The 25,435-nt window shown below is 68.9% G+C and overlaps 3 protein-coding genes across 6 annotated transcripts; 1 reads left to right on the plus strand and 2 right to left on the minus strand.

Annotated features, from left to right (window-relative positions):
• Window positions 1-309: 309 nt before the first annotated feature.
• RDH5 (retinol dehydrogenase 5) lies at window positions 310-4,975 on the minus strand. Its single transcript, XM_042796910.1, has 5 exons — window positions 4,666-4,975; window positions 3,551-3,872; window positions 1,669-1,927; window positions 1,420-1,583; window positions 310-630 (listed from the first exon to the last, which is right to left on the minus strand). Exons 2-5 carry the CDS (start codon window positions 3,861-3,863, stop codon window positions 407-409), a joined length of 960 nt encoding a protein of 319 aa, XP_042652844.1. The 5' UTR covers window positions 3,864-3,872; window positions 4,666-4,975; the 3' UTR covers window positions 310-406.
• Window positions 4,976-5,071: 96 nt separating this feature from the next.
• Window positions 5,072-7,222, minus strand: BLOC1S1 (biogenesis of lysosomal organelles complex 1 subunit 1). The gene is made up of 4 exons (XM_042796913.1): window positions 7,116-7,222; window positions 6,735-6,807; window positions 5,703-5,835; window positions 5,072-5,447 (listed from the first exon to the last, which is right to left on the minus strand). Exons 1-4 carry the CDS (start codon window positions 7,174-7,176, stop codon window positions 5,337-5,339), a joined length of 378 nt encoding a protein of 125 aa, XP_042652847.1. The 5' UTR covers window positions 7,177-7,222; the 3' UTR covers window positions 5,072-5,336.
• A 4,262-nt stretch (window positions 7,223-11,484) lies between these two features.
• ITGA7 (integrin subunit alpha 7) lies at window positions 11,485-25,358 on the plus strand. 4 transcript variants are annotated; one of them, XM_042796444.1, is made up of 26 exons: window positions 11,485-11,705; window positions 14,411-14,538; window positions 14,994-15,073; window positions 15,171-15,426; window positions 16,588-16,719; window positions 16,870-16,989; window positions 18,462-18,669; window positions 18,791-18,984; window positions 19,120-19,208; window positions 19,315-19,442; window positions 19,681-19,776; window positions 19,883-19,944; window positions 20,053-20,222; window positions 20,637-20,828; window positions 20,962-21,074; window positions 21,192-21,390; window positions 21,647-21,721; window positions 21,807-21,886; window positions 22,021-22,098; window positions 22,192-22,294; window positions 22,505-22,681; window positions 22,792-22,884; window positions 23,481-23,594; window positions 23,681-23,779; window positions 23,855-23,980; window positions 24,996-25,358. In XM_042796444.1, exons 1-26 carry the CDS (start codon window positions 11,536-11,538, stop codon window positions 25,176-25,178), a joined length of 3,465 nt encoding a protein of 1,154 aa, XP_042652378.1. In that variant the 5' UTR covers window positions 11,485-11,535; the 3' UTR covers window positions 25,179-25,358. The 4 variants fall into 4 exon arrangements, with proteins under 4 accessions (XP_042652378.1, XP_042652380.1, XP_042652379.1 ...); XM_042796446.1 differs by lacking the exon at window positions 16,588-16,719; XM_042796445.1 differs by lacking the exon at window positions 16,870-16,989 and having other exon boundaries at window positions 11,486-11,705.
• Window positions 25,359-25,435: the final 77 nt, after the last annotated feature.

Genomic DNA, 25,435 nt, shown 5'->3' on the forward strand with positions numbered 1-25,435 from the left:
GGGGGGGGGGGCGAGGGGGGCAGCATGTCTGGCCTTGGTGTGGGTGTCCCCCAGTGCTGGGAGGGGGGGCAGCAGGGGGGCCCGGCTCGGCTCGGGGCTGTGTCCCCAGGACACCGGGCTGTGCGGGGGCTGCCGGTGGCACCATCCCTGCAAGGGGGGGGAGCCCCGGGAGCGGTGTTGTTACCTGCATCCCCCCCCCCCCCCAGGTCACATCGGGGGTGGGGGCTCCAGGACAAAGCCACCACCGGTCCCCAAACCCCACGGGGGCCACCGCAGCGACGAGCACGGCGGGCGGCGGATCACCCAGCACCCAGCCTGGGCGGTTTATTTGCAGATTTTGGGGGGGGGGGGGGGGGGGGTTGGTCCTGGAGCTTTGCGGGGGGCGGTCGGTGGCCACAGCAGGGGACTAGCGGACGCGGTGGGCCGGCTTGGGCAGGATGGTGGCCAGGACGAAGTCGACGAGGCAGGCGGGCAGGTAGGACGCCGGCAGCCAGAGCAGCTTGGCGTCCCAGCCGGCGCTGTAGCGGGTGCGGGGGTGCCGGGCCCCCAGCGCGTGTTCCACGCAGCGCGTCACCTTGGTCAGGTCCCCGTCGCAGAGCGCCGTCATGATGAGGCGCTGCACCTTCAGGTCTGGGGAGGGGGGGGGTGTCAGGGAGGGGGGGTGCCAGGAGGCCTGCAGGCAGGGGAAACTGAGGCAGGGATTCAGATGTGGGGAGGGGAAGGGCTTCAGGGAGTGGGGGTCAGGCACAGGCAGCCTGCAACTGGGGGGAAACTGAGGCAGGGATCAGATCTGGGGGGTGGGGGGGTGTCAAGGAGTGGGGGTCAGGCGCAGACTGCCCACAGGCGGGGGAGACTGGGGCAGGGCTCAAGTCTGGGAGGGGGTCAGGCAGCCTGCAGCCGGGGGAAACTGAGGCAGGGATCCGATCTGGGGAGGGGAAGGGCTTCAGGGAGTTGGGGTCAGGCACAGGCAGCCTGCAACTGGGGGGAAACTGAGGCAGGGATCAGATCTGGGGGGTGGGGGGGTGTCAAGGAGTGGGGGTCAGGCACAGACTGCCCGCAGGCGGGGGAAACTGAGGCAGGGCTCAAGTCTGGGGGGGGTCAGGCAGCCTGCAGCCGGGGGAAACTGAGGCAGGGATCCGATCTGGGGGGGGGTGGGGGGTCAAGGAGTGGGGGTCAGGCGCAGACTGCCCACAGGTGGGGGAAACTGAGGCAGGGCTCAAGTCTGGGGGGGGTCAGGCAGCCTGCAGCCGGGGGAAACTGAGGCAGGGATCAGATCTGGGGGGGTCAGGCAGCCTGCAGCCGGGGGAAACTGAGGCAGGGCTGGCAGTTGGGGAGTGGGTTCAGGCACAGGCAGCCTGCAGGTGGGGGAAACTGAGGCAGCGGGTGCTGTCCTCCCCCCCCCCCCCTCCTTCCACTCACACTTGTGGAAGAAATCCTCGCCGTAGCTGAGCCGCGTCTCGGGGGCCAGGCGGCCCCAGAGCTGCCGCAGGGACCCCTCGATGCTCTCCAGGTCGGTCGCCGGCGTCTTGAAGAACCCGGGCTCCACGATGCTGACCTTGACCCCGAAGTGGTACATGTCCCGCCTGGGAGAGACGACACCCCTCAGCGCCGGGGGAGGAGGGGGTTTGGGGGGGTGTGGGGTGTGTGTTGTTTTGGGGGTGCCCCCACCGCAGGTTGTCCGAGAAGGCCTCGAGGCAGGCTTTGGAGGGGCAGTACCCCCCGCCCGCGGCGGGCAGGCGGCCCAGCACGCTGGAGGTGTTGACGACGCGGCCCCGCGCCCGCTTCAGCGGCCCCAGCAGCGCCAGCGTCACCTCCACGGCGCCCAGCGCGTTGACGGCCAGCGCCCGCCGGTAATCCTCCACCCCCATCCACTCCGTGGGGCCCATGGGGCGCGTCACCCCCGCGTTGTTCACCAGCCCGAACAGACCTGGGGACACACACACACACAGACAGACAGACAGACAGATGCAGGATGGGGTCCCTGCCCCAGGGCACATCCCCTGGGACCCGCCCCCCCCCAGCCTGGCCCTGGTGGGGACCTCCCCCCTCCTGCCTGGCCTATAGCCCCCCCCCCTGCAGGGACCCCCCCAACATGCATCCCTTATAGCCCCCCTGCAGGGGTCACACCCCCCCCCCCCCCCCCAACTCTATAACCTCCCTGCAGGGACCCCCCCCTACCCCATAGCCCCCCTGCAGGGACACCCCTCCCCATAGCCCCCCTGCAGGGACCCCCCCCTACCCTATAGCCCCCCTGCAGGCACACCCACCCCACCCCCCCGTAGCCCCCCTGCAGGGACACCCCCCACACCCTATAGCCCCTCTTCAGGGACCCCCCCACCCTATAGCCCCCCTGCAGGGACCCCACCACCACCCTACAGCCCCCCTGCAGGGACACCCCCCCCCCATAGCCCCCCTGCAGGGACACCTCCCACACCCTATAGCCCCTCTTCAGGGACCCCCCCACCCTATAGACCCCCTGCAGGGACCCCACCACCACCCTATAGCCCCCCTGCAGGGACACCAACACCCCACCCCACCCTACAGCCCCTCCCCAGGGCTCCCCGCCCCCCCCCCCCCCCCCAGGCAGGGCCCATCCTGCCCCCCCAGCACCCCTGGGTGCGGCCCAGCCTCTCGCCCCACAGCACCTCTCCTGAGCCCACCCCTCCTGCTCCTCCACCAGCCCCTGGTGGGACCCGGTCCCGCCCCCAGCACCCGCCGGGTCCCATCCTTCCCCCCCCCCCCACCTCCTTGGGTGCTATCCTGCATCCCAGCACCTCCCTGGGCCCCATCCTGCCCCCACAGCACCTCCCCTGGTACCCCGTGTCTCTCCTCAGCACCCTCCTGGGTCCCACCCTGCTCCCCTCCACCTCCTTGGGTCCCATTCTGCCCCCCAGCACCTCCCCTAGGACCCCGTGTCCCCCCTCAGCACCCCTCCTGGGTCCCATCCTGCCCCCAAGCACCTCCTTGGGTCTCATTCTGCCCCCCAGCACCTCCCCTAGGACCCCGTGTCCCTCCTCAGCACCCCTCCTGGGTCCCATCCTGCCCTTCAGCACCTCCTTGGGTCCCATTCTGCCCCCCCCAGCACCCCCAGGTCCCATCCTGCCCCATAGCACCCCTCCTGGGTCCCATCCTGCCCCCAAGCACCTCCTTGGGTCCCATTCTGCCCCCCAGCACCTCCCCTAGGACCCCGTGTCCCTCCTCAGCACCCCTCCTGGGTCCCATCCTGCCCTTCAGCACCTCCTTGGGTCCCATTCTGCCCCCCCAGCACCCCCAGGGTCCCATCCTGCCCCCAAGCACCTCCTTGGGTCCCATTCTGCCCCCCAGCACCTCCCCTAGGACCCCGTGTCCCTCCTCAGCACCCCTCCTGGGTCCCATCCTGCCCTTCAGCACCTCCTTGGGTCCCATTCTGCCCCCCCCAGCACCCCCAGGGTCCCATCCTGCCCCCAAGCACCTCCTTGGGTCCCATTCTGCCCCCCAGCACCTCCCCTAGGACCCTGTGTCTCCCCTCAGCACCCCTTCTGGGTCCCATCCTGCCCCCCCCTCCCCTCACCTTTCTCGCCCACCTCTGCCCGCACCCACTCTGCTGCCCGGCGGACGCTGTCGGAGCGGGTGACGTCGAGCAGGATGGTGCGGAGGTGGCCGGGGCAGCCCCGCTGGAGCCCGTCGGCCCCGTCCTGGGTCAGGCAGGCGGCCAGCACACGGTAGCCCCTCCGGGCCAGCCGCCGCGCCAGCAGGTTGCCAAAGCCGCTGTCGCAGCCCGTGATGAAGACGTGTTTGTCCTTCACCGAGGGCAAGGTCTGGCGGTCCCGCACCAGCCAGCCCAGCGCCCAGGCCAGTGCCACCAGTAAGATGTACAGCCACATGGCAGGGGGCTGGGGGGGGGGGGGGGGTTGGGTGGTGTTTGGGGGGGAAGGTGGAACCCAGATATCCTGGGCTTTGCCCCCCCCCCCCCCCCTCCCCACATCAACCCCTGCACCCCCCAAATTCAACCCTGGCTCCTCGTGCGCCAGGTAAAGCCACACACCCCTCCCCGTGCAGGGGACCCCCAGATCCCCTGCCCCACACTATGGGGGTCAGACACACCCCACACCCCCCCCCCCCAATTGTAAGGGATGGGAAAAGGGGGGGCGGTGATTGACACACACACACACCCCCCAGCTCAGAACCGGCCCCACATGGCTCCTGGTCGGTGCTGAGGTGCCAGGATGGTGGTCCCCATCCTCTCAGGGTGGGGGTGAGCCCCCCCCCCCCCATGCCATCACAGCTGCCCCTGGGACCCCACATCCCCCCCCCGATAAAGAAGCCCTGGGGGGGGACTGTTCCCCTCCTCCGCCCCCCATTTAGGGGGGATCTGTGCTGGGGTCAGGATCCCCGCATCGCTCCCAGCAGTGGGGACTGACTGGGGGTTACAAACCCACTGGGGCTGGGAGGGGGTGAGGGGGGGCAGGCTGATCCCACACACACACCCCTTCCCTGTCCGGGGGGGCTCGGGGGGGGGGGGACACACACCCCAAATCTGCCCTGGGTCCGCCAAGATGGATGAGGGCAGGGGATGGCCAGCAGCAGCCCCCCCCGCCCCCTCCAGACAGCAGCGGGGGGGGGGGGGGGCTGCTGCTGCCACAGGTTGGGGTGCAGAGGGGAGCCCCCCCCCAAGCCCCCCCCTACCTTCAGAGAGCTCTGGGCGCTGCTGTGGCTGTGGCTGTCTGAGCCGGGGGGGCTGCAGCCGCTCCTCCCCCTGCGCCGGGGCAGAGCCCGCAGCCAAAGTTCACCGTGGGCTGAACCCTCCCCCCCCGACCCCCCCACTATTGCTGGGTGCAGCTCCAGGTGGCGGGGGGGACACACTTAGGTGCAGGGGGGTGCAGAGACACCCCTCGCCTTGTTGGGGGACCCTCACCATGGAGGCGCTGGGAGGGAGGGCACCCCCCCGTCTCCCCCCCCCATAAGGTGAACCTTCCCAGGGTCCCCTTCCCAGCCCTGGCGGGGGGGGGGCAGAGCTGGGGCCCCCCCCGGGGGGGATTAGAGCCCAAAAGGGCCCCTTTGTCTGGGAGAAAAAGGGGCCTCAGAACCCGAGTTAAGCGGTTAAAGAGGATGAGGGGGCTTAGGAGGTGGGGGGCAGCTAAGGCTGTGCCTGGCCTGGCTACCCCCCCCCCCCCCAGCCCCCCCCAAACACCATTTTATTCCACCCACTTGCTGGTTTTGGGGGGGGATCCCCGAGGCAGCCGGGAGCTGCTGCGGCAGCGCAGCCACCCGTCCCCCCTTATCTGCCGGGAACAGGAGTGGTGGCAAAAAAGGGGGGGGGCGCCCCGGGGTGTGGGGGGGCCAGGGGGGGCCGCAGCTCAGGAGCAGGGGGGCTGCAGCTGCCCCTTGTAGACGTACTCCAGGGCGGTGGCAATGGTCCGCATGTCCAGCTCGATGCTGCGGGCCCAGTTCTCCACGTCGCCGATCTCCTGCCGGGATTTTTTTGATGGGGGGGGGGGCTCTCAGAGAAATTTGGGGCTCCCCCCTCGCCCTTCCGCAGCTCTGTGGGGGCTCAGGGACCCCACACCAGTGACATCGGGGGGGTGGGGGTGGGTGGTTCCCATAGGGCTGCTTCTCCGCTGTGACAAACCAGGGGTAAGGGCACCCCCCGCCCCCTCCAGCCCTGTGCCTTTTTTTTTTTTTTTTTTTTGGGGGGGGGGTGCGCGGGGGGGTGTCACCCCCACCTTGAGGGCCTGGTTGAAGTTCTCCACCATGGTGATCCACTGCCCAGTCTGCTTGGCAAACTGGGCCGCCTGGACCTGCAGCGTCTTCACCTCATGGTCCAGTTTCCGCTGGTTGACGTAAGCCTGAGCCACTCTGCCGGGGGGGGGACACACACACACATTTGGGGGACATGGGGGGGCGGGGGAGGTCCTGGGAGGGGGGGTGGGGGAAGCCAAAGCACTGAGGAGCCATTTAGTGGAGATGGGGGGGGGGGGGACTGGGGGGGGAAAAGGGGCGCAAGGGGGTCCTTGAGCAGGGGATTGGGGGGGGGGGGGGGAAGGGATCCCTGGCTGGGGGGGTGTAGGGGGGTCCCTGGCTGGGGGTTTTTGGGGAGGAAGGGGCACCAAGGTTGGGGGTGGGGGTGTCTCTGGCTGGGGTTTGCATGGGTAAAAGGGGCTGGGGGGGCTCAGGGGGTACCCGGGGGGGTTTCAGGGGGGAAGGGCTGGGGGTTTTGGGGGGGACCCTGGCCAGGGAATTTGAGGAGGAAGGGGTGGGGGGTTGGGGGGTCCCTGGTTGGGGGGATGGGGGGGGGGGGGAAAGGGTTCTCTGGCTGGGGTTTTGGGGGGTCCTTGCTCGGGGTTTGGGGGATCCCTGGCCGCGGTTGTGGGGGGTCACTACCCGGGGTTTGGCAGGTCCCAGCTGTGGGGGTGGGGGGGTGGGGGGGTCCTTGCCTGGGGTTTTCGGGGGTCCCTGCCCGGGGTTTGGGGGGATCCCGGCCGGGGTTTTTGGGGGATCCTTGTCCGGGAGTTTGGGAGATCCCTGGCCGCCGTTTTGGGGGTTCTTTGCCCGGGGGTTTGGGGGGGTCCCAGCCAGGGTTTCCGGGGGTCCTTGCCTGGGAGCTTGGGGGGGGGTCCCAGACGAGTGTTTTGGGGGGTCCCAGCCAGGGGTTTTGGGGGGGGTCCCTGCCCGGGTTTTAGGGGGTCCCGGCCGGGGGTTTTGGGGGGGTCCCTGCTCGGGTTTTGGGGTGTCCCGGCCGGGTGTCTCGGCCTCACCCCACGTTGAGGTGATCGACCAGGGCCTCTGTCAGGCGGGTGGCGGCGGCGATGGCATCCCTGCGCCGCCGCTCTGCGGGGACGCGGCCGTCAGGGCCCCGCACGGGCTGCCCGTGACGCCAGCGGGCGAGCCGCGTGACGCCACCACGCGGAACGGTGACATCACGCTCCACCTTGCCCGCCACCCCGCCCGGCCCCCTCACCGCCACGGCCCCCCCCAACCCCTAGCACCAACACCCTTGACGGACAGCCGCGCCGGCCAATGGAATGCGCGCCCGCGCGGCCCACCCTGCCGCGGACTGTGAGTGGCAGCGCCCGCCGCCAATCGGACGTCGCGGGGCGGGACCGGTCGCCATAGGGACGGGGAGGGGGCGGGCTCACCTTGCAGCTCCCGCCGCTCGCTCTGCCGCGCCTGGTGCTCCTTCAGCAGCCGGGACAGCATGGCGTCACCTGACAGCCGCGTCACCGCCGCGTCACCATCGCGTCACCGCTGTGCCGCGCCCCCTGCGGCCCCGGAAGGGGTGCAGGAGGAACCGGGGGGGCTATAGGGGCCTGGCTGGCAGCCCCAGGGGGCTGTAGGGGCCCAGAGGTGGGGTACGGGGACCTGGAGGCCTATAGGGGCCGCGTGACTGCTATAGGAGCCCAACTGGCAGCCCCAGGGGGCTGTAGGGGCCTGTGTGGAGGCTATAGGTGCCTGAAGGGGCTACAGGGGCCTGGCTGGTGGCATGAGGGGGCTACAGGGGCCCACAGGGTCTATAGGGGTTTGGGGGGTGGCCTGTGAGGGTGACAGGGACACGTCAGGGCTATAGGGATCTGCTAGAGGGAGTGGGGAGCTGAGGGGGCTGTAAGGGCCTGGCTGGGGTCTGTGGGTGCTATAGGGGCCTGGCTGGGTGCTATGGGGCCTGGCTGGGGTCTGTGGGTGCTGTAGGGGCCTGGCTGGGTGCTATGGGGCCTGGCTGGGGTCTGTGGGTGCTATGGGGCCTGGCTGGGGTCTGTGGGTGCTGTAGGGGCCTGGCTGGGGTCTGTGGGTGCTGTAGGGGCCTGGCTGGGTGCTATAGGGGCCTGGCTGGGGTCTGTGGGTGCTGTAGGGGCCTGGCTGGGTGCTATGGGGCCTGGCTGGGGTCTGTGGGTGCTATAGGGGCCTGGCTGGGTGCTATGGGGCCTGGCTGGGGTCTGTGGGTGCTATAGGGGCCTGGCTGGGGTCTGTGGGTGCTGTAGGGGCCTGGCTGGGGTCTGTGGGTGCTGTAGGGGCCTGGCTGGGGTCTGTGGGTGCTGTAGGGGCCTGGCTGGGTGCTATGGGGCCTGGCTGGGGTCTGTGGGTGCTATAGGGGCCTGGCTGGGTGCTATGGGGCCTGGCTGGGGTCTGTGGGTGCTATAGGGGCCTGGCTGGGGGTGTGGGGGGCTCTAGGGGTTTGTGCTGGGGAACGTTTGGGTGCTGTCCCCGAGCTCCCACCCGCTTCCCGGCTGCAGTGGGACCAAATCTCAAATAATCCAGACTCATCCCCGGGAGGGCGTCCCAAGGTCGGGGCGGTGCCCGGGCTGCCGGGATGTGCCCTGGTTTGGGGGGGGGGGGGTGGGGGGGTGGGCAGGGAGCAGGCCGGGCTCCGGGGATGCAGCCGCTGCCAGTGAAACGCACCAGGAAAATTAAATTATCCTGCGGCGTGCCGGAAGGGTGAGCTGGCAGAAATGCTGGGATGCGGCTGAGCTCACCGGCCGTAATCGGCCCGAGAGCCAGGATGGGGCTGGGCCCTTGGCCAGGCGCCGGTGCTGCAGGAGGAGGAGGAGGGGGAGGAAGACCATGTCATCCCCTCGCGTTGGGCAGGGAAAGGCGGCGTTTGCTGGGAAGGGGTCGGCAGGGCGCGGGGCCGCTGCCTTGACTCTTTTCTCCTCCATCTACCCCAAAACAGCCCCGGCGGGGGCAACCCACTCCCTATCCCCGCCGGCCGCTCCTCGTCCCTTCGCTCTCCGAGCGGGCGAATTCTGGCCACAGCTCCAGGAACTCGGAGCAGAAAATGTGGCCAAAGATAAACCCGGGAATGGGTAAAAATAACCCCAGATTCCGCCCCGCAAGCCCAGCCCGCTCCAGGCACGCAAACGAGCCCCTGCGGCCTTGGGGAGGGCTGAGGAATTTATTTTGCTGTTTCCGTTGTTAACTGACAAGCATGCCCGGGCTAACGGCGTGGCTGCCGGGGTTGCTGTGCTCGGGGGGGGGGGGCTGCCCTGCTCCTCCCTGCAACCCGGCTTTGCGTGTGCCGGGGGGTGAGAGGTTTGGGTGTATCGGGGAGGGGGGGCGGGGCTTGGTGTTTTTAGGCGTAACTGCGGCAGCTCCCGCCTGTGGGAGCCCCCAAACCACCCCAGCCCAGTTCTTGCCCCTTCCTTCCACCAGGAACGGAGTCGCTGCCCAGTTGGGGACCTTTGCTGGTGACGGTGGGACCCCCCCACCCCCACCCCGCTGGGGCTCACACCTTGCCCAGCCGCCAGCTCCGGCTCTCGGCACGTGCTGACAGCCGATGCTCCGCGGCGGGAGCCTGGGTGCAATTCCCTTCGCAGGGCTCCCGGCGCCGGTGGTTTGGCACAGAGGGAATCGTCCCAACAAGGAATATTCTCCTCTGGATGCCCGAGTTGCTGCCTGACACCCCCATTCCCCCACACCCTGGCCGTGAAAACCCTTCGCGCTCCGTGGCTGCGCCGCCGGGAGCGGCGTCCAGCTGGAAGGTGGCCCTTTGCACCCGAAATAAAATCCTGGAGATGGGGTGACGAGCGGCCAGGCTCGCTGCCTGCTCTGCACAGCCGGCCCCGGTGAAACCCAATCGCCGGCAGCTGGTGGGACGAGGCCGTGAGCCCCGGCCGTGGGAAATGGCCCCTTGTCCGTTCACGAGCCGGGTTTTGGGGTTGAAAATCCCCATCTCTCTGGGTCTTGGGGTGAGGGGGAGGCCAGGCCTCCCGGGGTGCAGGTGTCGCGGAGTCGTTGCTGCTGGTTTCTCCGGGATGTTACCGGGCACGGGGTGAACTCGCAGCGGGCCCCCGCCACCCAAATTGTGTTTTTACCGGGATGGGGCTGCTCATCCACCTTCCTTCGCATTTATACTTGGCCCGATGCTCGTGTGCCGTCTTCTTCTGTCCGGGTGGGGATGGGGCGTGGGGGGGGCTCAGCACACACACACCCCTCCCGGGACTGGCTCTGTCCCCATCCTCCGCTCCCAGGGAAAGGATCGGCCCTTTCCCACGTCGGGAGCACGTTGGGAAGGGATTTGGGATTTGGGATTTGGGCTGCGAAGAGAGGAAAGAGCGGGTGAGCGTGGGGAGGGCTGGACGGCGGCCAGGCTGGGGGGGGCCGGGGAAGGGGGAGGAGATGCGGGGGGCACGGACCCTTTTGGCCCTGCCCTCGTCCCCCCCAAATGCAGTGAGGAGGAGGAGCTCGGGGTGAAGGACGTAGCGCTGGAGCTCATTCACACGGCCCTGGCAGCTCCCGAAGATCTTTGCAGGCCTTTGGAGAGCGGTTAAAAATAGCCGGTGCGCTGGAAAATATGACAGCCCCCCCTCGTCCCCCCCCCAAAAACCTGCCGTTTGGGGCATGGGGATGTACTCGAGACCAAACCACCCCTGGGGGACCCGGTCCTGCTACTCATGGGGTCCCCCAGTGCCGGCACCGCTGTCCCGCTCTTCCTGGCTCTTTTGGCAGGGGTGCAAGGGTTTGGGGTGCAGGGGGTGCGCGGATTTGGGGGGTTACTCCTGTCCCAGCCCAAAGCGGGGTAGGCCTGGTGGGCATCTGGGGACAGGGCTCGTCTGTCCCCGTGGGGGACAGAGGGGCTGTCGGGGTCCCTGTGAGCACGGGCTTGGCGTTGGGGAGCTGTGGGGAGGGCAAAGTGTCCTGTTCCCCCCCCCCCCCCCCCAGTAGTGCTGGTGTTGGGGTGTCGCTGTGGGTGATGGCAAACCAGGGTATTGGGGTGTTACTGTGGGTGATAAGGTTTTGGGCTATCAAGGTATTGGGGTGTCGTTGCAGGTGATGGGGAATTTGGGTATCAGAGTGTCACTGTGTGTGATGGGGTTTTGGGGTATCAGGGTATTGGGGTGTCACTGTGGATGTTAGGGGTTTGGGGTGTCAGGGTATTGGGGTGTCACTGCAGGGGACGGGGTTTGGGGCTATGGGGGTGTTGGGGTGCCATGCACTGCGCTATGGGGGTGATGCTCTGTGCGGCACTGTGTGGGGTGAAGCGCACTGAACAGCACCGTGGGGTGCACCGTGGGGTGATGGGCACGATGCCCTGTGATGTGGGGTGCACTAAGGGGTGCTGAACGCAATGCCCAGCATTGTGGGGTGCCGAATGGGGTGATGGGTGCAGTGCCGTGGGGTGTGCTGCCCCATGGGGGGTGCGCTATGGGGCGATGGGCACGATGCCCAGTGCTCTGGGGTGCAATGCCCCATGCGAGGTGCGCTTTGGGGTGATGGGGGGGTGTGCTGTAGGGTGCGATGCCCCATGTGGGGTGCGCTTTGGGGTGATGGGGGGGTGTGCTGTAGGGTGTGATGCCCCATGTGGGGTGCGCTATGGGGCGACGGGCGTGATGCCCAGCAATGTGGGCTGCAATGCCCCGTGTGGGGTGCGTTATGGGGTGCTTTGGGGGGTGCCCAGCGCGGTGGGGGGTGCCGCCGTGCCCTGCCCCGGGGGCGGGCGTTGGGGGGTGACACCCGGGGATGACCCAGCCCGCGGCAGGCGGGGCGGGGACCGTGCTTCCCCGTCCCCCCCCCCCCCCCCCCGGTCCTCCCGGGCGGCGGGAGCGGCGGGAGCAGCGGGAGCCGAGCATGGCGGGGCCCCGGGGGCTGTGGCTACCCTTGCTCAGCCTGCGGCTACTGGCGACCGCAGCCTTCAACCTGGATGCCACCAGCACCCTGCTGAAGGACGGCGACAAGGGCAGCCTCTTCGGGGTGGCCGTGGCTCTGCACCGGCAGCTCAGCCCCGAGCCGGCCGGCTGGTGAGTGCAGGGGCGCGAGGTGGGGGGGGAGCCGGACCCCCCTCCTTCCTCCGGACAACCGGGCTGACCCCGCGGATCCGGGTGTACCCCCAACTTCCCCCCGGGATCTGCGCCCCCTCCTCGGTTTTGGGTCCCTCCCGGTCACCCCCGGCGCAGTGTGGGGGCTGGCAGCCCGGGGTGTGCCGTGTGTGTGCCCCCCCCCCCCCCCCACCTCTCAAGGGGGGTGCTGGAGGGGCCGGATCCTGCCCGTCGCGGTTTTGGGGTGCCGGGACTCTAACCGGGCTGGAGACCCGAGGGGACGGGGATGGGCGCGGGGACGCGCTGCCGCCCTGCAATTATTCAACAGGAGCCGGTGGCGAGGAGCGAGGGGGATCGGGGCGGGGGGATTGGGGGGACGACCGATGCCCCGAGCACAGCTTTCGGGGTGCTCGGGAGGATGGAAACCCCCCCCCCCCTCCCCGGCCGGGCCCCCCCCGGGCCGTGCCCGCCGCCTCCCCCGCGCCCGCTGGCCGCTGAGCTGGCAAACGCCCACCCGCCGCATGCCAGGGCGGCCACGGCCACGGTCCCCAGCCCGCGTCCCCCGTGTCCCCCACGGACCCCAGCCCCTGCGGACTCGGGGGGGGGGGCTCGCACGGCTGGCGGGGGGCTCGGTGGCCGGGACCCCTGGGTCTCCGGGTGCCGTCGCTTTCGCCTCCCCACCCTCTCACCAGGCCCCGAGGATCCGCTTCGCCGTTCGCGTCCCCAGCTGGTGCCACCGCTCGAAGCCGCCCCCTCCACATTCTCAGCCTCGGGGGGTTGTTTTTGCTCCCCCACCCCCCCCCGGTGCCCCCCACACCCCGGGCAGGTGTTTGTGGAGCTGCTGTCCCCACATCGCTGTCCCGTCCCCTCCGCTCCCCGCCAGGCTTTGGGGACAGGATTGTCCCCCCGGTCCCCTCTGGGTCCCCTGGCCCTGGCACCCCGGTGCCCTGGCGCGGGGTTCACTCTGGTGCCTCCCTGGCTGCCTCCCTCCTTTTTTGGACATGTTGCTGCCGGGTTATTTTGAGTGAATTCCAGTTTATTTTTACCGGCTCTGCCTCTCGGCCACCCCCCGGGGCTCCATCGTGGCCTGAGGCCACCGTCGTCCCCCCCCAAGAGGGGCTGGGGGTGGCCCCGGGGGCCTCCGAGGAGCCACCAGCTCCACGGAGCTCGTCTGGCAGAGGAGCGAGCACCGACCCCTCGGGGACCCTGTCTGCGCAGGGTGGGGGTCTGGGTGGGGGTCAGGGTGCCCCCAGCCCTGCCGCACCACGGGGAGGGGGTGGGGGTGGGGGGGGATGTCTGGGTCACCTCCTGCACCCCCTGCCCTGCCCACACGTGCACCGAGCTGCGGCTGAGGCCTGGAAATGGCTGCGCTGGGGCTGCAGGTGCCGGGCTGGGACAGGGCTGGAACCACCCTGGGCACCGCGCCGGGCACAGAACACACCAGACACACACCAGACACGCACCACACCAGGCACAGAACACACCAGACACACACCAGACATGCACCACACCGGGCACAGAACACACCAGACACACACCAGACACACACCACACCGGGCACAGAACACACCAGACACACACCAGACATGCACCACACCGGGCACAGAACACACCAGACACACACCAGACACGCACCACACCGGGCACAGAACACACCAGACACACACCAGACACGCACCACACCGGGCACAGAACACACCAGACACACACCAGACACGCACCACACCGGGCACAGAACACACCAGACACACACCAGACACGCACCACACCGGGCACAGAACACACCAGACACACACCAGACACGCACCACACCGGGCACAGAACACACCAGACACACACCAGACACGCACCACACCGGGCACAGAACACACCAGACACACACCAGACACGCACCACACCGGGCACAGAACACACCAGACACACACCAGACACGCACCACACCGGGCACAGAACACACCAGACACACACCAGACACGCACCACACCGGGCACAGAACACACCAGACACACACCAGACATGCACCGCACCGGGCATGCACCGCACCGGGCATGCACCGCACCGGACACGCATCACACCGGGCATGCACCACACTGGGCACACACCATGCTGAGCACACACCACACTGGTCACGCACCGCGCCAGGCATGCACTGCACTGGACACGCTTCACACAGGACACGCACCGTGCTGGGCACACACCGCACCGGACACGCACACAGCACTGGGCATGCACTGTGCCTGCCAGACACGCAACATGCTGGCTGTGCACCACACCGGACACACACCGCACTGGGCACACGTCACACTGTACATGCACCACACCAGTCACACACTGTGCTGGACACGCACTGCACCGGACACGCACCATGCTAAGCACACACCACACAGGACACGCACCATGCTAAGCACACACCACACCGGACACGCACCGCGCCAGGCATGCGCTGCGCCGGCACAGTCAGCAGCATGAAATCGTTGCGGGGGCGTGGGGACAGCTGCGTGGGGGCGGTGGGGACCGGGATGCTGGGGGGGGGGGGGACATGCTCCCCCATGGGTGTGCAACACGCGTGTGCAAACCCAGCGTCACGCGTGCTCGCTCGCGCACATCCTGACTCGCGGAGGGGGGGGTGTTGGGGGGTGCTGGCCCCCCATCCTCGTGCCCTGATGGGGGGGTCCCTGCTGTGGCAGGCTGCTGGTGGGGGCCCCCCAAGCGCCGGCGCTGCCCAGCCAAGGTGCCAACCGGACTGGGGGGCTCTTCGCCTGCCCCCTGACCCCCGAAACCTCCGACTGCTGGCGGGTGCCCATCGATGAGGGGGGTGAGCTGCGCACTGGGGTTGGGCTCGGTCTTTCGGGGGGGGGGGGCTCGGGGTCTGTGTTGGGGGGTGCTTGATCTTTTGGGAGGTGCTCTGTCTGCGGGGTGTTGCTCGGTCTTTCAGGGGGTGCTCAGTCTGTGTGTGGGGGTGCTTGGTTTGTGGGGGGTGCTCCATCTTCAGGGGGGTTGCTCTGTCTTTTGGGGGGGTGCTCGGTCTGCAAGGGGGGGGTGTTCAGTGTGCAGGGGGTGCTTGCTTTGTGCGGAGGGGGTGCTCCATCTGCAGGGGGGGTTGCTCAGTCTGTGGTGGGGGTACTCGGTCTTTTGGGGGGTGCTTGGTCTGGGGGGGTGGGTGGGGTGGGCATGCTCAGTGCGTGGGGGGTTGGGGGGGGCCCCCAGCTCCCCACCCCGGGGGTCCCAGCAGAGCTGATGCCCCCCCCCCCCCCGCCCCATCCACACCAGTGGACCCACAGCGGGAGAGCAAAGAGAACCAGTGGCTGGGGGTGAGCGTCAAGAGCCAAGGCGCCGGCGGCAAGATCGTGGTGAGCACCGGCGGGGGGGTGTGTGTGTGTTTGGGGGGCATCCCCCCCGAATTACCTGACACACCCTCCCCTGCACCCCCTCCCCGTCCCCCCCCAGACCTGCGCCCACCTGTACGAGGCGCGGCACCGCGTGCGGCAGCCCCTGGAGACGCGGGCGGCCATCGGCCGCTGCTTCGTGCTGAGCCAGGACCTGCGGGCGCGGGACGAGCTGGACGGCGGCGAGTGGAAATTTTGCGAGGGGCGGCCGCAGGGCCACGACCGCTTCGGGGCCTGTCAGCAGGGCCTGGCCGCCGCCTTCACCCCCGACCGGCACTTTCTGCTCTTTGGGGCGCCCGGCACCTACAACTGGAAGGGTGAGGGCGGACGGGGTGTCGTGTGTCGTCGTCGTCCCCCCACTCCCCTTTCTCCGGGATCCCCCGTCCCGGCGGGGAGAGGGTGTGTGGGCACGCTTTGGGGGGTGAACGCGTGGTGCGCCGGGGCTGGGAGCGCGTGGGGGCGTGTGGGTGAGCACGTGGGTGAGTGTGAGCATGCGTGTGAGCACGTGGGTGAGCACAGGTGAGTGTGAGCATATGAGCACGTCTGTGAACATGTGTGCGAGCATGTGGGTGAGTGTGAGCATGTGGATGAGCACGTGTGAGCGTGAGCATGTGTGTGAGCACGTGGGTGAGCACAGGTGAGTGTGAGCATATGAGAACGTCTGTGAACGTGTGCGAGCATGTGGGTGAGTGTGAGCATGTGGATGAGCACGTGTGAGCGTGAGCATGTGTGTGAGCACGTGGGTGAGCACAGGTGAGTGTGAGCATATGAGCACGTCTGTGAACGTGTGTGCGAGCATGTGGGTCAGTGTGAGCATGTGGATGAGCACGTGTGAGTGTGAGCATGTGTGTGAGCACGTGGGTGAGCACAGGTGAGTGTGAGCGTATGAGCACGTCTGTGAACATGTGTGCGAGCATGTGGGTGAGTGTGAGCACGTGGATGAGCACGTGTGAGCGTGAGCATGTGTGTGAGCACGTGGGTGAGCACGTGTGTGAGCACATGGCTGAGCGTGCTCTAGGTGTGAGCGTATTGCTGCACGTGTGCTGTGTGTGTGAGCACGTGTGTGTGAGCGTGAGCACGTGGGTGAGCACGCGTGTGTGTGACCATGAGCACACGTGAGAGCGTGCTAAAGGCGTGCTGCACACGGGTGTGCGCACTCTGGACGAGTGGGCATGTGCGTACGCAAGCGCGTGCGCGTGCCTGCAGGCACGTGCGCGTACATGTGTGAGCACATGGGTGAGGTCGTGCTGTGGGGGAGAGCACACGTGTACAGTCATGCTGCGGGGGTGTCCCTGGGGGGGGGTTATCCCCAGGGTGGGGGTGTCCCAGGAGGGTGTAGTGGGGGGATGCCCAGGGGTTTATCCCAGGGGGTGTCCTGGGGGCTGGTTCCTGGAAGGGGGGGGGATCCCGGGGGGGGGTGGGATTCCCGGGGGGGGGTTCCCGGGGGGGGGCCCCCTCACCCCTCCTCGCTCCGGCAGGGACCCTGCGCGTGGAGCTGCTCAACCAGAGCTCCCTGGGCCTGCTGCGCCCCGACGCCGGGCCCTTCGAGGCGGGGGGCGAGAAGGACCAGGACCCCTCGCTCATCCCCGTGCCCGCCAACAGCTACCTGGGTACGGGCAGGGAACTTCACCCCCTTCCCCCCCCCCCAAAAAAAAAAAACGTGGGCCCCCCCCTCCGCCGCCCCCCCCCCCCCCAACTCCATCCTGCCGGGGTGCCCACCCTGACGCCCCCCCGTTCTCTCCTGCCCGGCCGCGGCGCAGGGCTGCTCTTTGTGACACACGTTGATAGTTCAGCCCCCGACCTGCGGCTCTACAAAAGCCCCCGGCCCGGCGAGAAGGTGCCCGGCGCGGCCGGCGACGTGGCCCCCAATAGCTACCTGGGTTCGTAAGCGCCGGCGTGTGTCGGCGTGTGTCGGCGTGTGCCGGCGTGTGGCCCCCCCCGTCCATGTGTCACCGTCCCCCCCCGAGCCGTGTGCTGTGCCGTGTGTGTGTGTGTCCCTGCTCTGTGTTCTGGGGGTGCCGGGGGCGGGGGGGAAGGAGAAGCGCCCGCAGGCTCAGCCAGGCCCTGTGAGCGCACACGCTTGTGCGCGCACACGTATGTGACTGTGAGCATGGGTGTCCCTGGGCATACACGTGTCGCTGTGCAAACGCTGTGCATAAATACGGGCACACATGTGGCCCTGTGCACGTGTGTCCCTGGGCACAAATATGGGCACATACGTGTGCCTGGGAACATGTGTGTCCCTGGGCACACATGTTTACCGGTGCACAATTAGGGGCACACACACATCCCTGTGCATATGTGTGTCCTTGGGTGCAAATATGGGCACACACATGTGCCTGTGAACATGTGTGCCCCGGTGCACAATTACGGGCACACACATGGCCCTGTGCACACACGTGTCCCTGCCCACACGCACGTTCCTGCAGTGAGCACACCGCCCTCTGCACCCCCCCATACACCCCACCTTCCCTTGCATCCCCCCCCGCATGCCCCCCCCCCCCCGTGCACACCCCCTTACACACTCAGCTGGACACACGTGTGGCTGCATGCCCTCCCCCCCGCCACACGCTCCCCCCCGGGTCCATCCCAGGCAGACCCACACCTGTGGCTGTCACCCCCCCCGGGTGGGGGTCCCAACCCTCCCCCCCCCAGCCAGAGCTCCCTGCCTTGTCCCCCCCCCGCCCCCCTGTGTCCCCTCACTGCAGCGGGGGCACCGCCAGGCTTGGGGGGAGGGGGGGGGGCAGAGCACTACGAGGGGGGGCGCAGAGCCTGGCGTGGCCCCCCCAGCACCCTCCCTTCTATCGGGAGCTGTTTCTGCATGGGGGGGGTGCCTGGTTCCTGGGGGGTGGGGCAGGCAGTGGCTGCAGCCGGCTGGGGGGGCTTGGGGGGCTGCGGGGGGTGGGGCACGCACAGCAACCGCTGCATGTGTGGAAGTGGCTTGTGGCCCCCCCGGGGTGAGGGGGGCTTTGCTGCTCCCCCCATCTGGGGGAGGGGGCCACTTCTGCTCCAGGTCTTGCTGGCAATGCGGGGGGGGGGGGAGGGCTGGTCCTCGCTCACCCCGTCAGCCTCTGCTCCCCCTTGGCTCCCACTGGCCCAGAGCTGGGGACACCCCCCCCTCCCTCGCAATCTTATTCCCCCCCCCCAGCCACAGCAGCCACCCTGTGCCCTCAGGAGCACAGAGCAGGGAAACTGAGGCACAAGCAGCAGCAGCAGCCCCCCCCCCCTTCCTCCCAATTCCCACACCAAACCACGACAGGCCACGAAGGGAGAGAAACGGAGGGTGGGGTGGGGGGGGGGGCCCAGGGTGGGGTTTGGGTGCGCACCAACCCTGCCCCCCCCCCCCCCCAAGGTTTCTCGGTGGACTCGGGCGCGGGGCTGACGCGGCGGCGGGAGCTGAGCTTCGTCACCGGAGCCCCCCGCGCCAACCACACCGGCGCCGTCGTCATCCTGCGCCGCGACAGCGCCAGCCGCCTCGTCCCCGAGGCCGTGCTGCCCGGCCACCAGCTCACCTCCGCCTTCGGCTACGCCGTCGCCGTGCTCGACCTCAACAGCGACGGGTGAATTTGGGGGGAACACCCCCCCACACACACTCACCCACCCCTTCAGCCCACCCCGCCGTCTCGGTGCCGCGGCACGGGAGCTGGGGAGGGGGTGAGGGTGAAGCCGTTGTTCCCGCAGCTGGATGGACCTGGTGGTGGGGGCCCCCCATTTTTTCGAGCGCAAAGAGGAGATCGGGGGGGCCGCCTACGTTTACATCAACCCGGCGGGGCGCTGGGACGCCGCCACCCCCCTCCGCCTCAACGGCACCCGCGGCTCCATGTTCGGCATCGCCCTCTGCGCCGCCGGCGACCTCAACCACGACGGCTTCGAGGGTGAGGGGTATTTTGGGGGGGGTGGGGGGGTGGTGGTGGTGGCTCTGGGGTCCCCACGGGACACAGCCTGCGTCCTGCTGGGGCCGGGGGGAGGTGGGGGGCTGCAGCCTGCCCTTGGCCCCCCCCCCTCCCCAGACCTGGCCGTGGGGGCCCCCTTCGACGGCGCTGGCAAAGTCTACATCTACCATGGCAGCAACCTGGGCATCGTGGCCAAGCCGGCGCAGGTGAGGGGGTGCGAGGCCCGGGGGGGGGTGAATCACCCATCGTGCCCCCCTCTGCCCCCCCCCCCCCCCCCTCCAGTTCCCAGTGTCACGGACGCCCTGTCCCCAGGTCTTGGATGGGGAGGGCGTGGGAGTGACTGCCTTTGGGTACTCGCTGTCGGGGGGGCTGGACGTGGACGGGAACCTGTACCCCGACCTGCTCGTCGGTTCCCTCTCTGACACCGTCGTGCTGTACAGGTGAGCCCCCCCACCCCGAGCATTCCCCACCCCTCCCCGAGTATCCCCCCCCCCCCCCCCCAAACATCCCCCAGCTCAGCACATCCCCCCCACCCTGAGCATCCTCCCCCTGAGCATCCCCCCATCACATCCTCAAACCCTCCCAGGGCATCCCCTGACCCAGAGGGTCCCTGGGCTTGGCCTGAGGGGGTTCCCGGGTGGGGGCCCAGCCTGACACCCCCCATTTCTCCCCTGGCAGGGCCCGGCCAGTGGTTCACGTCTCCAGGAACGTCTCCCTGCTCCCCCCTAACATCGACCTGGAGCAGAGCAACTGCCAGCACCAGGAGGGGGTCTGGTGGGTGCCCCCCCCCCCTTCCCTCCCCCACCTCCCCTCCCTGGGAAACGCAGTCAGGGCACATTTGGGGGGGGGGGGGGGCCCATCTCACTCTGTGCCCCCGCAGCGTGGACGTCCAAGCCTGCTTCAGCTACACGGCCAGTCCCACCAGCTACAGCCCCCCCCTCGGTGAGTGCAGTGGGGAGGGGTGCCGGGGGGGGCCCCAGAGCCCCCCCGGGGTGGGGGGGAGGGACCCCCCGGCATCGTGCCCATCCTGCTTTCCCCCCCCCCCCCCAGTGCTGGAGTACGTGTTCGATGCCGACACGGACCGCCGGCGGCTGGGCCAGGCCCCCCGCGGCTCCTTCCTCGCCCGCCGGCCCTCGGACCCCGAGCACCAGTTCTCCAACACGCTGGAGCTGCCGCGGCAGCACGCCCGCGCCTGCGCCAGAGCCACCTTCCAGCTCCACGTGGGTCCCCAGCCTCATCCTCATCTTCATCCCCATCCTCATCCCCGTCCTCATCCTCATCTTCATCCCCATCCCCATCCTCATCCCCATTCTCATATGCGTCCCCATCCGCATCCCTGTCCTCATCCTCATCTTCATCCCCATCCCTGTCCCCATCCTCATCCCCATCCTCATCCTCCTACCTGTCCCCAACCCCATCCCATCCCCATCCTCATTTTCTGCCCATCCCATCCCACCCTCATCCCCATCCTCATACTCATCCCCATCATCATCCTCCTCCCTCTCCCCATTCCCATCCTCATCTTCATCCTCATCCTCCTACCTGTCCCCAACCCCATCCCATCCCCATCCCCATTTTCTCCCCATCCCTGTCCCCCCTGTGTCCCCGCTCACCCTCACCCTCCCTGCCCACAGGACAACATCCGTGACAAGCTGCGCCCCATCGCCATCACCCTCGCCTACGGCATCCAGGGAGCCGGGGCAGAGCGGCAGAACCAGGGGGCCACGCAGCAGAGCCGGGGGGCCACGCGGCAGAGCCGGGGGGCCGCCCTGCCACCCCTCTCACCCGTGCTCAGCCCCCAGCAGCCCAGCAGCCACCGCACCGAGGTGGGGACCCGGCCACGTTCCCCCATCTCCAGGGGTCTGGGGTGCATCGTCCCATGTTGGGAGGGGGGGGGCGCTTCCTGGAGTGTCCCCATGCATATGTGTGTCCCCCCTCCGTGTCCCCCCCGCCCCCCAGGTGCATTTCCTGAAGCAGGGCTGCGGCGACGACAAGATCTGCCAGAGCAACCTCCAGCTCCGCTTCCAGTTCTGCGCCCGCCTTGGGGACGCCGAGTTCCTGCCCCTGCCCAGGTGTGGGGACGGGGACAGAAGCCGGGAGGGGGCACATCCCCACCCCGCGGGGTGTTGGGGGGGGACACCCCCAGGGAGTGCGTGGGAGGGGGGGTCTCATCGCGGGGGTGTCCCCAGGGGCGCGGATGGCACCGCCGTCTTCGCCATCAGCGACCAGAAGGACGTGGCCTTGGAGATCCACGTCACCAACTCGCCCTCGGAGCCGGCGGAGCCGCAGCGGGATGGGGACGATGCCCACGAGGCCCTGCTCACCGCCACCTTCCCCCCCGAGCTGCCCTACTCTGCCCTGCGCCCCCACGACAGCCGGGGACCCCCGGTGCGGGGCGGGAGGGGGTGTATGTGTGCAGGGTTTGGGGTGCTGCGGGGGCGCAGAGGGATGCGGTGATGCTCAGGGTGGGGATGAGCCTGGGGGTGCTGGGGGGGTTGCGTGTGTGTGGTTCTGGGGGGGGGATGCAGAGGGATGAGGGTGCAGGAGGGAGTGTGGGGGGGTCAGTGCTGGGGTGGAGCGGGTTGGGGGGACACCCCCAGAGCGGGGGGGCTCAGCTCTCCAACACACCCCCCCCCACCCCAAGGTGGTGTGCCTCGCCAACCAGAACGGCTCGCAGGTGGAGTGCGAGCTGGGGAACCCCATGAAACGCGGAGCCCAGGTGGGTGCAGCTCCCCGCTCCCCCCAACCCCGGCACCCCTCCCCCAGACCCCCCCCACTCCGGCCTTCACCCCTCTGCCCCCCAGGTGCGGTTCTTCCTCATCCTCAGCACTTTGGGCATCACCATCCAGACCACGGACCTGGCGGTGGAGCTGGCCCTGTCCACGTGAGCTCAGGGGGGGTCGGGGGGGGGGGCCTGTGCAGCAGGGCCCCCCCGCTCGGCTCTGCGCTGTTTACGGGGGGATTTGGGGGGGGGGGGTGTGATGACCCTCCCCCAATTCCCCCCCCACCTGTCCCCAGGATCAGTGAGCAGCCGGGGCTGGAGCCGGTGGTGGCTCGCGCCCGTGTGGTCATCGAGCTGCCGCTCTCCGTGACGGGGTGAGTGAGGGTGAGAGAAGGGGGGGGTGGGGGGTGCAGGACAGCCCCCCCCTCGACACACACCCCACCCCTGACCCCCCGCTGTCCCTGCAGCGTGGCTGTGCCCCCCCGGCTCTTCTTCGGTGGGGTGGTGCGGGGGGAGAGCGCCGTGCGGCGGGAGACCCACGTGGGCAGCGCCGTGCGCTTCGAGGTCACGGTGAGGCACCCCACGGTGGGGTGGGGTGACACGGGGCGGGGGGGGGCACCCATACACACGGAGGGGGGGGGGGAGTGTCTCAACCCACCAACCCCTCTTGTTGCTCCCCTTCCCACCCAGCGCTCCTGCACGGAGTGAGCGGTGGCTGTGGGGTGGGGGGGTCCGTGGCCCCCTACTCATGCCGCTGTGCCCCCCCCGCCCCCCGGGCAGGTTTCCAACAGGGGCCAGTCGCTGAAGACTCTGGGCTCGGCCTTCCTCACCCTCCTCTGGCCCCACGAGCTGAGCAACGGGAAATGGCTGCTCTACCCCCTGCACATGGAGCTGGTGGCCCCCCCCGGGCACCGGGCAGCCTGCAGCCCCCCCGCCAACCCCCTCCGCCTCGCCCTGGTATGACCGCGGGATGGGGGGCAGCGGGGCTGCACCGGTCACCGGGGTGGGGGGGCTGAGCTGCACCCCAGCTCCATGCCCATCCTTCCCCCCCCGCCCTCCCTCTCCAGGAGCCACCCGGGGAGGTTGACCCCGCCGAGGTGCCCACCCCGGGGTCCTGGTGGGTGCCAGCCCCTGCGGAGAGGAGGAGGAACGTCACACTGGTGAGAGGGGTTGGGGTGCACCCACTCCTGGGGTGCCTCTGCTGCTGGGGAGGTCACACTCCTGGGGAGCACCCACTCCTGGGGTGCCTCTGCTTCTGAGGAACGCCCACTCCTGGGGTGAACACACTCCTGGGGTGCCTCTGCTTCTGGGGAGGTCACACTCCTGGGGTGCACCCACTCCTGGGGTACCCCTGCTTCTGGGGAGCTCATGCTGCTGGGGAGCACCCGCTCCTGGGGTGCCTCTGTTTCTGGGGTGCCCCCTCTCCAGAAGAGCACCCATTCCTAAAGTGCACCCACGCCTGGGGTACCCCTGCTTCTGGGGAGCTCACACTCCTGGGAAGCACCCACTGCTAGGGTGCCCCTGCTGCTGGGGTGCCCCCTCTCCTGTGGTGCACCCACTCCTGGGGTGCCCCCGTACCTGGGGTGCGCCTGCTCTTGGGGTGCCCCTATTCCAGCACACCCAGTCCTGGGGAGCACCCACTCCTGAGGTGCCCCCTCTCCTGGGGTGCCCCTATTCCAGCCCACCCTCCCCAGGGATGCCCGCACTTGTGGGGTTGCGTGGCCGGGCTGATCCCCCACCCCGCGTGCTCCCCCAGGACTGCGCCCAGGGCACCGCGCGCTGCCTGGCCTTCCGCTGCCCGCTGCACAGCTTCGAGCGCGCCGCTGTGCTGACGGCCCGCGGCCGCCTCTGGAACAGCACCTTCCTGGAGGTACGAGGGGACGGGACCCCCCCCAAACCACCCCCCAGGCTGGGCAGGGGGGCTCAGCCCATCCCATGCCCCCCCTGTTGCCACAGGAGTACCTGGCCGTCACCTCAGTGGAGCTGATTGTGCGCGCCAGCGTCTCGGTGACCTCCTCCATCAAGAATCTGGTGCTGAAAGATGCCTCCACGCAGGTCCGGGACCTCCCCCAAGCCCCCCCGGCCCCCCCCAGCCCCCCCACCCCCTGACCGCCCTCTGCCCCTCCCCAGATCCCCATCTCCATCTACCTGGACCCCGGGGCGGCGGTGGCCGGCGGCGTGCCGTGGTGGGTCATTCTGCTGGCTGTGCTGGCTGGTGTCCTCGTCCTGGCCCTCCTCATCTTCATCCTCTGGAAGGTGAAGGAGGGGTGTGGGGGGGTGGGGGGGTGTCCCCATGGCACGGGGTCCCCGGGGCATGCTGTGCTGTGCCACCCCAGCCGTGCTGTGCCGTGCCGTGCCACCCTGGTTCTGTCATGCCACCCCAGTTGTCCCATGCCATGCCAACTGCGCTGTGCCAAACCATGCCATGCCACCCTGGCTCTGCCATGCCATGCCATGCTAGCTGTGCCATGCCATGCCATGTCACCCTGGCTGTGCCATGCCATCCCATGCTAGCAGTGCCGTGCCATGCCATGTCACCGTAGTTCTGCCATGCCATGCCATGCTAGCTGTGCTGTGCCATGCCATGTCACCCTGGTTCTGCCATGCCACCCCAGATATGCCATGCCATGCCATCCCAGATATGCCATGCCATGCCACCCTGGCTGTGCCATGCCATCCCATGCTAGCAGTGCTGTGCCATGCCATGTCACCGTAGTTCTGCCATGCCACCCCATCCATGCCATGCCAGCCGTGCCACCTTGGCTCTGCCATGCCACACACCACCACCCTGCCCGGCCTCACCCTCCCGCTTCCTCCCCAGTGCGGCTTCTTCCAGCGGAGCAGACGAAAGTCCCGCTACGCCGCGAACTATTACCGGGCCCGCCTGTGCCCGCAGCCCTCTGCGACCGAGCAGCAGGCGCGGGAGGGCAAGCGGTGACACGGGGCTCTGTGGGTTTGCCGTGAGGGTTTGCCATGTTGTTTTGCCATGTTGGTTTGCCATGTTGGTCTGCCGGGTTGGTTTGCTGGGTTGGTTTGCCGTGTGGGTTTGCCATGCGGGTTTGCCGTGTGGGTTTGCCGTGCGGGTTTGCCGGGTTGGTTTGCCGTGCGGGTTTGCCGGGTTGGTTTGCCGTGTAGATGCGCGGTTGCGGTGGGCATGCAAGAAGCTTCGGGGTGAGCCGCGGGTTCACAAAGATGGGGTGCCCCCGAAGATGGGGTGTCGTGTCTGTGTGTCCCCCCCCCGGCACCTCCCTGATCCGCCGGTCGCCCGCAGCTGGGTTTCTTCCGCCGGGCTCGCTACGCGCCGCCGGCCGTGCCGCAGTACCACGCGGTGAAGATCCCACGGGAGGAGCGGCAGCAGTTCCGTGAGGAGAAGACGGGCACCATCCAGAGGAAGGCGTGGGCCGCCAACGTGACGGAGCCCAGCGACGGCCGCGTCGCCCCCAGCTCGGCGTAGCTGCGCCCGGCCCCCCGGGACGGGGACACTGGACGCGGGACCCTCCGTCCCAGCGCTGGGGAAGGAGGCACACACGTGTGCCGGCACACGCCTGCCTTAACCGGGCACACACGGGACTGTTTGCACCGGGACGGGGCCCCTTGGCCCCGCAGCTCAGCCCAATAAAAGGAACAGCCCCGACACTGACACCATGGGCCTTCCTCGCAGCCTGGGGTTGTCGGCCATCGTGGGGGCCGCCATGATGGGTGTGGCGGCTG

The sequence above is a fragment of the Tyto alba genome, unplaced genomic scaffold (assembly GCF_018691265.1).
Source record: "Tyto alba isolate M040663 unplaced genomic scaffold, T.alba_DEE_v4.0 Super-Scaffold_23, whole genome shotgun sequence".
Classification (NCBI taxonomy): domain Eukaryota; kingdom Metazoa; phylum Chordata; class Aves; order Strigiformes; family Tytonidae; genus Tyto; species Tyto alba.